Source organism: Coturnix japonica, chromosome 11, assembly GCF_054131305.1.
Source record: "Coturnix japonica strain WE chromosome 11, WE-NBRP24, whole genome shotgun sequence".
Taxonomy (NCBI): domain Eukaryota; kingdom Metazoa; phylum Chordata; class Aves; order Galliformes; family Phasianidae; genus Coturnix; species Coturnix japonica.
The window spans coordinates 7,079,813-7,097,794 of NC_140673.1; the positions used below are offsets into that span (position 1 = coordinate 7,079,813).

At 38.4% G+C, this 17,982-nt stretch overlaps 1 protein-coding gene across 2 annotated transcripts in view; it reads right to left on the minus strand.

The window, feature by feature from the left end:
- OLFM3 (olfactomedin 3) overlaps positions 1 to 17,020 on the minus strand; it is a 43,842-nt gene extending 26,822 nt beyond the window's left edge. For both annotated transcript variants that reach the window (XM_085512145.1, XM_015869910.3), the window contains exon 1: positions 16,748 to 17,020. In XM_085512145.1, the coding sequence (XP_085368271.1) occupies positions 16,748 to 16,816 (69 nt within the window). In that variant the 5' untranslated portion in view covers positions 16,817 to 17,020. The remainder of the gene's footprint in view (positions 1 to 16,747) is intronic.
- Between the last annotated feature and the right edge of the window lie 962 nt (positions 17,021 to 17,982).

Here is a 17,982-nt window from a genome sequence, read left to right on the forward strand (position 1 = left end):
ACGTCATCATCTGTGCATTTTTTGAAACAAATTAATAAAAACCAAGTCAAAATGAAGATAGCCAAGAACTAGGATACACTGCTTAGAGAAACTGTCCCCTTCAACAGTAGATGTGCTTAAGCACTGATTAAATTAACTAATTAATTAATTAAGTTGATGAGAGTGATGTAAATATGTCAAATGATTCAGATTTTCAAAAACAAAGGAATCTTTGAGCTTCACTGGGGTTATTTTCTATGATTCTGTTGATAGTTTGGATGAAGATAAAGACTGCAAAATCCACTTCTGGGGAGAGGGAGTGAACTGGGAAGATTTAAAAAATATATATAAATGCTGAAGTACCTGGAAAACTTTTTTTAATGTAAGATAGAAGGGGAAAAAAAAATGACCTGGATAATGCATACTATTAAAATAAGCTTTACTCTTTCTTAAGGTGCAGCAAAGTGACAGAAAGTGTTCTCCTCTGATAAAGATGATAAGAAAAAAAGACACAAAAGCCAGAAACAGAAGTCCAGCTTCTGGTCTGCAAAGAAGTCAAATAGAAGAATCCTGCTTTCTTACTTTATATAAGACAGCAGCATCTCTTGGCTTTTCTTCAAACCAGTTGTTTGATGGATTTGGTTATTTTTAAGACTCTTTGGTTCTTGTGTATCTTTTCTTTGTGTTTGCTTGTTTGCTAAGGCTGTGAATGGCAGAGATAGCGCAATGGAGGTTAATGGAGCTCTCACATTCATGGAACTCATATGAATTAGAAATAACTACTAAAACAGAGGAGGCTCAACAGCATCAAATCTAAAAATACTTCATTCAGAGTTCATAATGGACTAAATAACACATATAAACAGCTGCAATGTAATTTTGCCAAACTGAGTAAAAATAAATGCCAAGGAAGTGTCAAAGTGAACAAAGGAAGGATCCCGCCCATTTCCCTTTAATATATATATATTTTTGTACATTATTCCTTTCATAGAAAGAGATGGCGTAAGAACAGAAAGTGAAAGAAACATGAAAAACCAATCAGCTCTGGAGCATTCCCTTTTTCCTCCCATTAGTGAAGGAATATACGTTCCTGAGATCTCTCATCATTTGAAGTCAGGCACACAAACTGCATTCTCTCCCTTTTTTTAGGTAAACATTGCAAGCATTACAAACTCAGCATTATATTGTGAAATCAACTGTGTGCCTGCTGAGAAAATAAGAATGGCTCCTGTTCTTCTGTGCTCACCACAGAATGCTATACAGAATTTCAAGCAGAGAAGAACACAAGAACAGATACAGCTTTTCCTTTTCTCCTCCCAAGATACCTGCCACTGCAAATGAGCAAGTGTGACGAGAATAATAATTTTTTCTTTATACTAATAGCAATGATTAACATCACTGGGAGGAAAGGGGAAACAATAGTTTCATTGTGCTGCATTCATGTAACAGTACAGCAACCAAATGCTCATTAAGAACTGCTTCCCGAGGGCATAATATAGGTGACCTATATAGTTTCCAAAGGCTTAATCTTATAAAAGAAAGAAAGAATGCTCTTAGATCATCTGGAAATGAATTTTATTCTACACAGTGGAAAAGCTTGAAGGGTTTTGAACCTGTATTTCCTAAAGAGATCAATTTGTGTCACTTGGCAAATAATTTACTGTGTTTTCATCCTTTCAGGTTCAGTCAGTAAAGAGTAGACCAATTTTACATTCCTGATAGGTATGCTGTGGAAAATCCAGGGAGGTGGAAGCTGTCCTAAGAAGCCCTGTTAATCAGCCATCTCCCAGGTGCCAAAGGAATTCCTCAGAGGGTCTGTGCCATACTACCACGTGAGTCAATTGTAGGATATCCTGTCTCAGGTTCTTTTTTCAGCCAAATTTTAATTTAAAGAAGGTCATTAAGTACTAAAGTTTGACTGATCTCATAATTACATTGTCTTTGACTTCCAAATTGCTTCTTAATTCTCTTTGGGCAGTAATAATAATTCTAATTTAAATAACAACTTTATCCTAAGAACGTCAGTGTATTTTGACATGATCGTTGAAGCTCAGACCAAATAAAAAAAAATAAATTGTTATGGATATGAAACTACAGTTAAATTCCTGGAACAGTGGATTGTCTGCCAAAGAGGTACAGCCGAGTGCAAAGTCTGCTGATTGTATTTGAGTGCTCCTGGGATGAAAATTAGCCCAAAAGTTGTAAATCTGGAATAGAAGGATTATTTTACATGTGTTATAAGTATTATTTGGTGTAACTCTAATCAGCGTGTCCATATGCTAATTCACAGCCTATGAAGAATAGATGTGCATGTGTGTGACAACATCCAAATTTTGTACAATAAATACTAGGCTCCAGATGACAGCAGATTATCTTATCATTAAATCATTAAACATTATAAAGGTAGACACATATTAATAATGTGAACCATTTGCTATGTTGAGCTAAATACTTATTCAGTTAGCTTAAGGATTGAGGATTTTGCTCCATACTGTTTGTCATCAATGGCACTTTCTGGACTGTAAGTGTACATGGTAACAGAAATTCTGTGGGCTTTTGCTGTGTACAGAGACAAAAGCTAAACTTCCATTTTTCTCACCCTGCTATTGCAATGTTCTCAAAATAGTATTTGAAAATTGAGCCAAGGAAAAAAAAAAAACAAAACACATGTACTCAAAGCTACAATATTTGTATTTTGTGGATTTTCAGTCCCAGTGTTAGCAGATACTGAAACAGTGCCTGCATGCTAATTAATACAAAAATGACAAGCAAAATCCTCGGTGAGAACAAATAACCTTAGATCCATAGGCCTTTCTGTGTACAAAATGCAACTCTGAGCTTACCTTTAGGTGATCGCCAGTGGTACCTCTGAGTATTAAACAAAAGTGGGCTATGCAAGTCTATCTGTCTTTTCTGAAGGTAATGAACCCCACCGAGTCTTCAGATAATCTAAGAGCAAACTTGAAGTGACTCAGTAGCTGTCATCAGAATACTGCCTTGTTTAATGCAACTTAAGGGGTGTCAGAGTTTCATTGTCTGGGCATTGATTTTCCCTGTTGGTTCATCACTTAAATAGAATGAAAATGGTGAATTTTGCTTTCCAAAGCATAAAAATTCTATTTATTATTTAGGGGAAGAAAATCTTTGTACGTGCCTGGTCAGCTCAGAGTAACCTGTAGTAATGAGCAATTGTTTTGTCAGAATGCATTGTTATTTTGTCAGAATATGTGGCAGTTTTATTTCCCTGATGATAAATAGGGAGTAAATAGCAGCATGGCTTTCTTTGTTATAAATCTTTCAAGCAGAAAAGACGATTGAGAATTTCCCTGCACATGAAACAGACTTCATCACTAGAATGAATGCAGCTTCTGACTGACCCTGACCTCTCCTAGAAGCTCTGGTGACAGGGATATCTCCCAAAATGTCACTTACTATTCCTTTAGTGAGGAGGAGGGAAGGAGGAAAAGGAAGGTGCGGAGGTTAAATAATGGTGGCCAGATTCTGTATCACTCCAATAGCTTTTTAGTGCTGCATAGGTTGTCATTACAGGTATAGCTGTTAATTACTGGCTTGGGGATGGCAGGATCACTGCTAACAGTGTGATTGCTAACGGAGCTGGAGCACCTTCAATCTTATATATTCTTCTTGCACCATATAGAACCTGTATGGACAAGGCAAAAGGGCTCATCAGAATGGTTACACGTTCTGTCATCCTTAGTACAGCCCTGGTCTGTTCTTGGGAAATTGCCAGAGTTGCTGTGTGATAGAAGTAATATGCTGACTGCACTGATCTGTTGGGGCTCCTCTTCCCCTTAAGTCACAATAGATTTCTTCATTAATTGTGGTAATAAATAATATAATACAATACCACTAACGAAGAAATTGTTTTCCGTTCTCCATTTCCTGAAGCTTTTACAGATCTCATTCTGAGAGGGCATTCCCCTCCCCTTTATAAATCTTTGGAAATCACAGAGCAAAAATACCTAAGCAATCTGAAGTTTGGGAAACTTTTTAAAAGTTTATTTCTTTTCAGGCAATAAAAGAAAAAGGGCTAATAAATAGGAAAATAAAGTCACTCTTTCCCCCATGGACCTGCTTTGGAATGCTGGTGCTTGTATTTTTCTGATACAATGTCTTTATAACTTTGCATCATGAATAAATAAAAACTTAAAATAGCTCAGGCCTCTGTATTCCTTGAGTAGACAGAACTTTTAGGATCAGATGCCTCTCTGATGTTCTTTGGGCTTAAGTCAGTCCTTTGCCTCTACTTGTTTGCTGCAGTGCAGGTACTATTTGCAACTGTATTGATCCTTGAGCAGATGTATTGATCCTTGAGCATTGACCAAGGTGTTCTAATGCTTTTTAATTGTACCTATAACTAACTTTACTTCAACATATTTCTGTTCTAGCTATAGAATAAGGAAATGTATAGCCCTGAAATTGTGCTATACAAGTACTGTGTGGGTCCCACAGTAGCAGTCTTGTTTACTCTTCCTCATACAGAAGCGTCCAGTGGACCCATTGTAGACTGTATCTATTGCTACCCAGGAAGACAACTGTTGGAGTTGTCTATTTGCTAAAAATAAACAGACATAAAATAACTGCCATAAAAAGGATGTCCTCTCGTGTCTCTGGGAAAAGCTAAGAGTACTGAACTACTTCAGATAGTTAGCACCACAGAAAATACCATCTTATGATGACTACTAATAAGGCTTTATCTATTCATGAACGTCCACCTATGTATTTCTATAGATCCATCTTTCAAAGATGTACGTAATAAGAGAAGAAAAAGAAATCTGATGAAATATTAAAAAATCTGAGCAGATAATATTTCCACTTAACCTTGAAAATATATTTAATTGCACACGTCACTCAAATATATGAATTAATGGCTTCAAAGTTTTCTAAACAGTGCTGAGAAAAATATTTAACAGAAGTAGGATAGAACTTTCTTGTTGCAAACTGCTTGAAAGTGATGGCTACTAAATGCAAATGAAAATATCCAAGAAACAGCTGTAAATTATACTGTTTAGGATTCTGTTTCAAATATATGGTAGTTTATTCCTTGCTTTATTTTCTTACTGACACATTTCTGAGATATATTTTGAAGGAAAATCATCACTTAGTCTTTTATTCTTTCCTGCTGCAGAATAGTATTCAGTATTTGTTTGCAAGATTTCAGTCCCTTTTTTTCCTTGATTCAGTACAATGAGTCAGAGATCTTTTCCCTATTTTCCCTACTGTCTGCTATAATTGTATGGGATTATTTTTTAGCAAGAGTTTTGGGATGGTGCATTTCCCTTCCCTGCCAATGAGAAACACAGATATTGCTTGGTGTTCCTTGAGTGATAATTATGATTTCTGATTTTGACCCCATTAGCTAGTGGAGCAGAAGGAGATAAAATTGGTTCTGTGTAAACTTTGAAGGGCCCCTCTGGGTGATTTTTTTATACTAGAGACTGAATCTGATTGTGAAGAACTGGGAAATTAAAATTGCAGTGGTGGTACAACGTGTAATTGTATTGTAATATTCTGTAAAATGCTGAGTCCCATCATTGGCATGGTTAAAAGTAGAATGCACGATATACTCAATAATGAGGCTGAGCTGATACTGTGATCTAACCAATCTGACAAAATTAGTTTCCTCTTTGACTAGAATTAGTGTAACACAGAGCACTATTTTCAGCAGCGTTTCCATAAATAGTTCCTGATGCATTGCTTCTATGAATAATTCACAAATCTGAATGTTAAAATTTAAGATGCTTTGAATTGATAAATGATAAAATATACTGGTATTTCTTAAATGAGTTGGCAAGTACAAATGCAAGTAAAAATTATATAGTCATTTTCAAAAACATTTTACAATATTATCCTAGTATTCTTCCCAAGCACCAGTTTCACTTGGTAGAAAAGGAGCACAAGCTTTTAAAGCTATGTTTGTAGAAGTGTTGGAATGAGTACTTATGGAAGATTTTATTTTTGTTCTTCCTATCAACAAGGGCTGTTCTGTAAGTAATGCCTTCTGTTTTAATATGTTGCCCACAGTGTCAGGGGAGATGGTGGTGGTATGGCAGTAGAAGTTGAACCTTCCCAGCAACATTCCATTGCGTTTTATTGCTGTGTGACAAATGGAAGTAGAGGGGCAGTCTGACAAAATGGCATCTGACATGGAAGTGTGGATGGACCAAAAGGGTGACACTGAATTCCTCCATGTGCAAAAAATGGCACCCGCTAACATTCATCAACACTCACTGAATGTTTATGGAGGATGAATGTGAGCATCGTGAGGTCATGGGTGGTGTGTTTCAGCAGTTGTGACAGTGACAATGCATTACCTGGTGCAGATTTTTTTTATAAGCATGGCATGAGTTTCTTGTTCATTGCTGGTAGAAATGCATAGCTAATAGTTGTGACTATGTTGAAAAATAGTGTTTTGTAGTTGAGAATTTCCTCTATCAAATAGTGTTATTGTGCTCTTTGTAGCTGTTGTTTTTATGGAAATAAATATGAGGCATTACTTTTGGAGTGACCGAAGTAGCATTAGAAATGTTGATTTACTTTATTCTTTCTAATCTTCTTTTATTATTTTTTTTTATTATCTTGTACTTGTGCACCCATCATTGACAGGCATGGGCCAGCTGACAAGTCATCGATCTAGTAACATATTCTTACTCGTGACTGATCTTGCAGGTGAGAAATGAATCTAACTTTGCTGCTGAAGCCATTACTTTTTCCCTGGAGATTTACTGTTTTTGTTCTTGGTGAATGGCAGTGAGAGATACAACCATAGGCATTTCTTTGGGCAAACAGCAGTATGTTCTTTAATGAAAGAAATCCCAATGCAATGCTAATTTACTTTGATGCTGTTCATCTAATTTTTAATATACTCATTTACTGGGTTTATGAAAATGCATTTATGAAAGACAAAATAGTCCTGAATATATGTTTTTGTTTTTTTTTCCCCTTGGACATTCCAATTTTCAGTGTGTTTCCAGTATAATTGTTTACCTTAATCTCACACTGTATCATTCGATTTCCTGTTATCATCATTGCCTAAGCCTATTCTCTTCATTGTTCAGTGTACACAGTGCATTTATCACGATGTACCCATGCTATTTAGTGTGTTCTGCTAAACCTACCCTTTTGTCCTTCTTCCCATTCCAAGCTATCACTGTATCACAGTCTGCTATGTAAAACTGATTTTACACTCTACCCTGTAAGTCAGATATTTCATGCGTTCTTCATTTCTAATACACTGTTCTTCAAAGGAAAAAATTTCCATGTACCACATGACAACTGAAGTAGCAAAAAAGGGTTGAAATGCATTTGTCTGCTAAACTGACTTTCTAAACTTGGTTTTTTTTGAGAGTGTTTGCAAGCTATGGGTACTGACTGTGGCACCAGCACCACATCAGAGTGGCTCTGGGCATTTTGCCTGGCTTCCAGTGCTGTTTTCAGTGGGTGACAAACCTGAGGAGAGCTGTAAAGAAGTCCTGCTGCTCACAGACCAGGTATCTGTCTGGAGAATGAACAAATCAAGCCACTGAACAGCATGTATTTGCTGTTCAGTCTAGTCTTTGTCATCTGGACTCATTTCTACTTACAGAAAGGTTTTCTAGGGCAAACGTACCAGAAACTATAGCTATCATGCACACTCTCACTTAGCAATCAGTGGTGCAGTTCAAAACCATCTTGAAATAAGAATACCATAAAACATGAAGAATCAGCAAAGAGTTTCTCAGGACTGTTCAGTGGAACTCTAGGCATTGTTTAAAAGATTCAAGCAGATTAAGGCATTCCTTAAGCTTACATACAAACTGATGGTGGTAGGTATGCTGATCCTTAGTTGCTGATCCTGCTCAAGTGAATATTTTGTTCAGGCAGGCTTGCATTAAAACATGGCCTCCTTGAAGCAACAAATATATATGTGAGTTGCTTTAGGCAGTGATTTTCTCCCCCTACCTGTCATGAAGCATTTTATTTAAGCTGATATTAATTGGAGTAACAGTTTCACAATTTGGATGTGCCCTTGCAAGGATAGCTTGAAATGTCCTTCCAGTCCAATGAACATGTTACCAGATCTGTCTGTTTTGGCCTATTAAAGTAAAATCATATGTGTATGGTACATGATCTAGAATCATGTGAATTCTTGACACTTTAGGATGCTTTTCTTAGGTTATCAGCAAATTTGGCTTAAGATATGCTAAGTAAGCATCAGTAGGCCATTTTGTGTTAATTATCGTTAAAATTGTCGTAATAGTAAAAATTCCAAAAGTCTGTGGTTGCCCTGAAAAAATGTTGTGAACTGTTTTGGACAAAATGTCTTCCAGCTGTTCAGGAGTTTGTGAAGAGGTTTTTCCGCCTACTTAAGGTAATATTTAAAATGGATAAAAGTATTAGTTTAACCTTACAGCCAATCAATACTAAATTAATTATATACCTCCTTTTCATATATTTTCAATTATGTGTGCATTAATATAATGTTTGGTGAGCAAAAGCTTCCAAAATATTATTTTTCAATAGCATATGTAATCATTTAATAAATACTCTTCCATTTGTGTGCCCTGTAGAAGATCCCACACTGGATCTATAATTAAAGACAAAGCAATATGAATTAAAAGTCCCTATTTTCATCTCTTTTTGTCTTGTTGATAGGAAGAATTAACATTTTGGTAATCCCATGGTAATGGAAACTGTTTAAAAATACCCAGACTCTGAACAGTCCTGTTGAATTAGTAACTCTGTAGTTCCAAAAGCAGTATTGGCTTTTGAAATGGAAACTGAGTGAGATAATCTAAAAACATAGTGCTGTTCTACTATTATTACCTGTAGTTACTGATTTTTTCTTTAAGTAATATTTTATTTTTCAACAAAGGTATTTATAAAGTGCCATTTTTCACATTATAAGAAAACCAAGGATATAATCAAATGGAATAGCAGGGAACCAGATGTGGTCCCTCATTTTTCTATAAGGTATTGTCCACCTTTTCTGGCTTGAGTTTATACTGTGAAAAAGGAAGCAATTGAAAAACAGAAATGTGATTTCTGTTTAATTTGTGACAATAGGGATTAGTAACAAAAAGGATGCTTTGATAAAGTCAGAAGTTTATCATCATGCATTTAGTTGCTGACTCCCAAACTATCATTAAGTCTTTTACTTCTGTGAATAAGTTCACGCAAAATTAAGGCGGGGAGAATTTAGTAAATAGCCTGTGTTTTCTCTTAGTTTCATTCCACTACAATGCATTGTGATTGCTTTTTGGTCTGCACTTGCCTATTTAAATTTCTACACATACGTGTACTGAAATAATTACTAGGAGGGTTAACCTCTAAAACTGTATTGCTGAAGACTTTTGTCTGAATAAGTTGTTTCTAAAAGTTCACAATTTATTGTCAGTTTGAGAGCTACTTTTGCAGGATGTATTGTAAATAATGCAGGAGGTCACCATTCTTTAGAAAAACTCTAGAATCAAGCAGTCTCCATTTAGTTAAACATTGGGTTGGTGGTTTTTTTTTTTTTTGGTCATTCATTTTTACAATTGTCTTAATGATAAACTAATGTGATTATCACATAATAGTAGTGGTTTTTCTTATTTAACTGTAGCCTTTTGTCATGTCTGATCTTATCTGACTTTTGTAACAAGACACTGGACTGAATTGGTAGTTGATTTCTCCAAATACGAGCTAGCTGCTAAATATGCTTCAAAAGGGTCTTGTCTGTTACTCTACTCAGCATGCATCTCTGCATGCTGCACGTAAGTTCTCACAGATTCCTGTGAATAATACCTGCAAATAATATTGATCTGAAATCTCGTTATGAAGCCAAACCCGTTACACAATCACTTTTAGAGCTGAGAGTATATACATCTACAGCTGTATGTTTCATACCATTACCTGTATGATAGTTTATATCACACCCAAAGCCAAGATAGCTGTCCTCAAGGCACAGAACTGAAAGGGTCTTTACTGTGAAAATTAGTGGGGCAGCAGGATCTGCTGTTTAGTATAAGTTCAAGTGATGTGTAGGTTCAATACAACTGCTATATATGTACACTTAATCACAAGGTTGAAAAATTAGTCAGCTCTTGTTAATGTGCAAGGAAAGAAGAAAAGCAAGGGAAGAAATAAAAGGAGGAAAAAAAAACCAGCATTAATTTGCTAAGTAAATTACAGTATGCAGAAGAGGTCTTATCTTTAAGACAATTTCTTTGTAATTTCTCTGCCAAACTCTCATGCCACAGCCCTTGGAAATTTTAAGACTATGCAAACAGAATGAATATCATCAGTATGCTCTCATGTTTCAGAATTATTACAAAGTTTAAAGTAGTCAAACAGAAGAGCATGTCTCACCTTTAAAGAAAACGTGTGCATTGAAACGGACAGTGAAAGGTCTGAGTCGTGCAGAGCAGAAATCGGAAACGGGCTGGGTAGTGCTGGTGTGGGGCTGTGAGCAGCTTGAGGCTGCTGGGGAACTTCAGCTTTAAGAACTTCCATTGTTTTGGGTTACCAGTAGATAATTGGAAAACAATGGTCTGCCAATGAGCTGCAAGCTACAACTAATGGGATCTCCTCTATGAAAGAAAAACAATGAAATGCCTATTTAATTCAGTGAGAAAAGTCCTGGTTCAACTCGGATCCAGACCAAATGAAATAACAGTAAATTACTAATAGCTCAGTTTTAAAAAGTAGAGAAATTTCACTTTGAAGTTGAATCTAATCTAAGAAAGATAATGGAATTCTTTGCAACTGCAGTCTGTGTTCTCCATACTGTTTATTCCCTAGTGTTACAGTAATATTTTTTACTTTTTACTTTCTTGGAAGTCTCAATATCATATATTGAAAATGCACAGAATCTTATTAGAAGGTGGATTGGCAAGAATAGCATATGAAAGGCTATATGGAAAAATGGAAAAGGAATGTAATTGTAACACTGAGGGTAGGACTGGACCAGTTTAACCAATATGTGTATATGTACTAGTAATGTGTTCTAAATGGATTGAAGAATGTATTACTACAAATCCAATTTAGAAAGTAATATCCACGGTCAGAAAGCATCTACAGTTTTAAATAAGTGTATGCATATGGAAAATTGAGTGCTTAGTTATTACCTTTAAAGTGATATACTGAAACATATCTTAAAATGTTTTCATAAAAAAAAAAAAAAAGAAAAAGAAAAAAAGTTGATAAATTAAGAACTCATAGAGTATAGAGTAGTAGTCCATGCAGTTGTTTGCAGCGTTGTGATTGGCGCTTAATTAAGGAGTGCATCAAGCTGCAGCTCCCTGAACTGAGTCTTCCACTTGTTCTGCCCATCCTCCCACCCCTTTCTGAATTGGTGATAAAGATAATTTAGTACTGATATAAGAGCAGTTATGTCCTTTGGAAAATGTCTATCTTTCTAGCACTGGGGAAAAAAACTCCCAGTTGATAAATATCTCAGCAAGTAATTTATTCACTCATCTGTTTTTTCAGCAAACTCACCAAAAACACCATTAATGCCAAGACTAAGTATGTGAAGATTGATGCTGTGTACCTTAAGGGTTCTTAAGAGATCTTCTTGTGAACACATTAAGATCATTACTTTTAGGGGGGAAGAAAAAAAAGTAAAAATGATGAAGGGGACAGATTTGGAGCTGTTATTTTGTAAAAGACCTTTTGAAAAACAATGGTAGATCAGGTGAACAGTAAATTGTTCTGTTCTGCAGGTGCACCAAGTACCTGTTTATTAGCTGGCCATGTAGAAAGGAGTGCACACTGTCTATGCTAAACAAGTGCAATTTAAGCTCTTGGATCATCCTTTTGGAATTCCTGAAATATATAAAAACATTTCATTTCTGAATGTTTTTCTATCAAGAAAATATTCTAGAGTAATTTAAGTATTCTAAATATTTTATAGAGTACTATGCACTGCTACTATATGTGTGTGTGTGTGTGTGTATATATATATATAGTTTTGTTTATACCTGTATTGGAAGACTAAGAATTCAGGTAGCGAGGTTCTTAGAAGCATGGAATCACTTAAGTTGGTATAGATCTTCAAGATCATGAAGTGCAATGGTCAACCTGACTTTGAGTCCCATCACTAAACTGTGTCCCTTAGTGCCATGTCTGTGCATCCCCTAAATGCCTCCCCAGGGATGGGGACTCCAAATGGGTAGGATGATTAATACATGTAGAAACGTACTAATGTTATACTCATATCTTAGTTAAAAACATTTGAAAAACAGATCTGATATGGGATTCTGCAGTGTTCTTTATTTCTGTTTATACCAATAATCTTAACTGCAAGAAATTCTGGATTTTTCAGCTCATTTCTGTGATGGAGAGAAGTTTTCGGCTTGTTCCAGATTGCTGGTATTCTCCCTCATGAAAGAGTTCTGTATGCAAAACAAGGCACACAAAACTCTGTTCTCTTGTTTTCAGCTTTGGTAAGACATGCACTTCTTTGTGAAGCGAAGCAGTAGGACAGATTACTCTTCTTGTGAAATGCAGAATTTGAGAAGGTTCATCCCAGGCTTCTACTGGAAGGGTTTACTCAGTGATTTTGAATTTTACCTCGTTTTCAATGAAGATCCATGAAAAATGCGTAAGTGATGTCCCAAAGCATTTGTATCATACTGGAGTACTGGAAAAGGGGTTTTTGGTTCCCAACATAAACTAGAGTCTTTCTGAATACTCCCTGTTGATTTATTAACAGGTCTCTTATGGTTTTTGAAGATCTGAAATTGAAATTTTTAACTTCTTAATCTGTAGCCAGCTAGAACCACCATTTTTACGGTTACAGCTGGGTGCTGTTATAAATTCCATTAAAGTGCTTTTCTGTGGATTGTTAACCAGTAAATGAAGTTAGTGGAGAATAACAACTGGAATCACATTCAGGAGAGGTGACCCAGGACAAACAGACAGCTCTAGGGTGTTCTTCCCTGGCTTTTGAATTGTCTTGCTTGGAAACATTAAGGCACAAGTTCTCCACATTCCGCAATTCATTATTTAGAGCATTCTTAATCCTGCATGGTAAATAGGTAAGATTTTCACTTTGACTAATGAAGAATAGTGTGGAAAACAGTGTAAATTAATTCCCAAGAAGTGAATGAGATTTTCAGGCAAATTTGCAGTATTACAGCACTACGGCTTACTATTTTCAACAACAAATGTGTTCTGTAGTAGCCTGTGTTTGTTTATAATGTTCTTGTTATACAGTCTCACAACAGGGATAAATGGCTTTGTACTACAGAACAGCAGTTCAGCAAGCTCTGTTGGTCTCTGGGAGAAAGAAAGATCGAATGGCTAATTGTGTAGTTTGGTTACATGTGAAAATTGTTGATTTGAAGTTTAGAAACACAGCTATTCCTAAAATCAAAATGCAAAGGTTAAGTATGCACTCAAAAATAGTCAACTTTTAAAACTGCATTCTTCTTAAGGCTAATACTCCCAAATATCCTGTTACTCCAAGTTGTGGATATGGATAATAATTGCCTTTTGCAACTGTCCTTCATTGATAATAGACATATTTTGTATTTGGGATTTTACCCACCAGTCATCTTTTGAATTACTTTTTTGGGGGGCAGAATTCAAAGAATAGAAACCCATCAGATCAAGGACGTACAGTCACATAAAAGATAAAGGCATAAAGTTCATTAACTGAGTTGATAAAAATACATATTTTTTCAGATACATCATAATGCATAAAATTAATGCCACCTGGATTTTGCTACCTGATGAGCTTACTGTTATATGGAGCAGCATTACGCTGCTGTAAAATGCTTGTTGGTTATACTAAGGTGATAATTTGATGGTAGCAATCAAATGATGGCCAATAAGAGTAACTTAGAAAAGTCCACTTTGCAGACTATGAAGGTCATTTCAAAAAACTCCAGGCCTGTCGAAAAGCAGCACAGAGATGCCATCTAGCAGTAACTCTTAGAAATTTCCTAGTAGTTATTCATTTAAGATTCTACATTTGAATGTAGGAGAAAAGAAAGATATTGTGCTGCAAGTCTTTTCCTAAAGTTGGTTTCCTGCTGCGTATCTAATCACCCTGCTGGAAATAAAAAATCACTGAAACACATGATTATGAATAATTATATTTTTCTTGGTTTTTTTTTTCCCCCCTGTATAAATATAGAGCAAAATTAGAATCTAATTAACAGACATGACATTTTAATAAGTCTTAAAGTTGATATTCTATAATTAGCAATATAAGTGTTTAAAATTAAGCTGTAGTGAGCTTGCTAAAGGAGAACTGCCAGAGCTGACCAATATTCTTTATCGGAAAAAGAAGGGAAATACAACAGCATGGGCAGTAAAAGGCTGTTGTTGAAATAAGATTTTCATGTGTCAGAACTTTGGTGATAAACCCTACTTTTTGGGGGTTACATATGCTGCCATAAGATGACAATACCTAAATACTTTACAACTGTAGATAATGTACTATGTTTAGCAGAAAAGCCCTGTCATAATAAGACTGCTGGTGAACAACAGTCTTAAGAGTCATTGTTAGTCTAGTACTAAATAAGAGGTGTTTTCTTCTTTTGCAGGCAAAAAATTTTAAGTAATTGATCACTCAAATTATTGCTTGAATAGTAATAATGCAGGTCATAAATAGGAATATATTGCATATACTCTGAAATATCTGTGGCAATTTATTTTCATAGGCTGAATGGTTTGTGAGTGTCAAGGGCATGAAAAAGTTGTACATCTGGCCATGACCATAATGTACAGTACGGTGTTTTGGAAAGGTGAACAGCTCCTTGTTTCCTATCACAAATATCACAATATATTTGCTTCAAAGCCTTCAGGGCAGATAATTGTTATTCCATCTCCATTTAGCAGAAAGTAAGATAAATATCCGAGCATTACTTCCATTTCTAAAGTGATTTCCATTGCAGCTTGTATTTATTTGCTAAAAAACAAAGAAAAAATTCCACCCCAAAACCCAGAAACAACAATATCAGCCATAAGTCCACAGATAATTTTTCAAAGAAAGGTGAAATCTGATGTTTGTAGTCAACAAAACTGAATTATTATTTGCCATGTGACACCTTCTGTGCTGTAGTATCTTACCTAAGGATGTGAATAACCAGCAAAACTCTCGTTTATTTCTGAAAACCCAGTTTAGCTCCAGTAAACAGCAGACTTTGATTAAGGGCTCACATTTTTTACCTAAGGTCTTAAGATCTTTTTGGCTCAGGGCTGCTTCACAGAGTTAAAAGGGCCTGCAATTAGCATTTTAATATCCCTGAAAATGTCTCGCCTCTTGATGAACAAAAAGCCTTTCTATCGCCGTTTAGACAGGACACCACACCAAAAAGGACTAGAAGCAAAGTTTCAAAGCTAAGTGATCAGACTTGGTTGTGGTGGCTCATCCTGATTGTTCAGTGCTGGTCAGTGACAGACACCTAAGGTGGAGCATGTCTTCCCACTGTTATTTTGGGACATTGTTCTGATACCTGAGCTAAGCAGATTTCTGCCAGCTACAGCTGGTTCACTTCATCAGTGTTTTAGTCTTCTGCGGACAGTGACCACATTTTGGTGGTATTTTTTTTTCTTGCTTTCAGGCCGTCTCTTTGACTTTAATAGATCTGAGTGCAACTGACAATAGAAAGAGTGACTGTGGAAACCTGTGATTATAGTGTGCCCATGTGTTCCTGTTGACATGGACGTGGAACACCTGTGTGTTGTCTGGTAAGTCTGCAGAACACAGCAATAGCTGCAGTTCAAAAACATGGAGATGTAATTCTATATCAACTGATGTTATTAAGTCTGCATCACCTCCTGCTTTTGTTATATTCTCACTGTATTTTGTAGTTATAAAAGCAATATAAATAGTGCAGCTGTAGATCAGATTGCCACCAAATTGCTTTTTAAGTTCGATTTTATGTGTATTTTTAGGTGGAATACCTCTTTAATACTGTTGCAAATTCTGTTCATGTTTTCATATGATTAGTTCTTTTATTTAGAAGGAGGAAACAAACAAACAAACAAACCACATCAGAAGAGGTAAGTGCTATTTCATATGGTCATCTGGTACTGAAATGGCATCATTAAATGTCATCCACCAGCACATTACAGATCATGGCAGCACAGCATTGGGTGCTGGGGGACTGCAATGCTATAAGAATGTTTTTTCTCTCCTTCTTATGATGCTCACGTGTATAAACCTGCATGACACAGATGAAGGTGAAGTTCTAAGTTATATAGCACCACAGCCATCTGCAGGCCCAGCGAGTTTTATTCCCCAGTGCTGCGAGTGCTGTGCTGCAGTTCTTATTTCCAGTGATTTCATCTAAACCCACCCTCCCTGTCAGGCTGCGCGGCTAAGACGGAACCGCTCATTGTTAGCGTTATTTCAGCCCTAGATTCGATCTTTTGACTACCCGAACGCATTTGACAACAATGAAACTCGGCGGTGCTCGGGAGCTGGACTCCAAAGCGGGTTCCTGACGTGCCCACGCCCCGCGTTCCCCAGCACGAATTGATTTCCCCCGCAGCCCTGCTGCAGCCGCTGGGCGCTGCGCTGCAGCCTTGCCTCGCTCCGGGCCCGCATCTGCCCAGCTCCGCAAACCGCGGCAGGAGCCGGAGCGGGCCCGGCGGTGCGCAGCTGGTTGAGCCGCTCCCCCGCTGTCCCCGGAGCTGTCCAGCTCGGGCGGCCAAGGTTGCTCAGCCTCCTTCCACTCGTGACCCATCCGAGCCGCACCGGCTGCCGCCCGCCCGCTCCGCTCCGCCGGGCCGGGTGATGCGCCAGCCTCGGCTCCCGGCCGCCTCCTACCTTGGAAGGATCGAGGCCGGCCAGCAAGGACAGCAGCAGGAGGTTGAGGATGTTGGCGGGCGCCCGCATCCTGATCCCGGGGCTGCCTCTCCGCGCCGCTGCCTTCGGTCATTCACTCCGCTCTCCTTGCGGAGACCGCGTCGGCAGCCGCGCTCTGCTGCCCACTCGCCGGAGCCCGAGTGGAAGCGGCGGCGGCCGCCCGGGGGACGCTCATTCCGCAGACAGCAGCGGCGAGGGGAGGGCGGGCGAGGACGGCGCTGCCGGAGCGACTCTGCTGCCCCGGCCCGCCCCGCCCAGCCTGGAGCCCCGGGAGGCGGTGGGATGGGCGGGGGTGTGACATCACCACCGACGGTGATGCTGCGCTGGTGGGCTGAGATTCGGTCGCCATCCCTCCGCGTCCCGGGGTGGCTCTCCGGCACCCTGCGTACCATCCCAGTATTATTTCTTTGCGGGGCCTGGCAGCAGCTCTCGGCTCTGTTGGGCGAGCTGCCGGGCCCTGCGCTCTTACTAAGTGCAGGGAAGGGCGTGCGGCTTGTCCAAAAGGAACAGCTGGAATCCCCGGGCTGACCATTGGGTAAAGCAAGTACAGGCTGTGCTTGGGAGCCCTGGGTGCTGCCACACGGGAGGGCGACAGTCAGAGAACTTAGCAGGGAGCTCCCACCCTTTCTGCCTCAGGCTATTTCTTCTCTACTCAGTGAGCCAGTGCTTGGAGAGGGGAAGAGGCCACCCCTCCACCTGCCAGCTGGAGTGTGGACCTTCAAGGGACTTCTGCACTCCTTTTCTTTGGCTGATGAGCTGCAGAAGTAAAGCCTGTAGAGGTCAAGGTCAAGGGAGCCCATGGGTGAAGAATTGTCTTAGATGCCTCCCTTACGGATGTGTGATAGTCACCCAAGTTTCCTTTATTCTGGTTGTGCACACACACTTCTGCAACACTTCTGCCCACCAAGACTCTGGGTGTGCTGTCTGCCCATATTGCACTTCAGAGTAGCTTTTCAACCACTGTGGATAGGAAGGATCAGGCAGGGATGAGATTTGGTTTCCTCAGGGTTGCACAGTCTGTGCAGCTGTCTATGGCCAGAAAGTCAGTCAGTCACACTTATAACAGCACCTGCCTGTTGGTGTTGTAAAAGCGTGGTAAAAGTTTATTTATTTTACCTCACGGGACTCAAGTTCCTGATCTGTGGTCAGAGTAATCTTAGATTTCATGTGTTACCATTTCTAAATATGCTGTGATA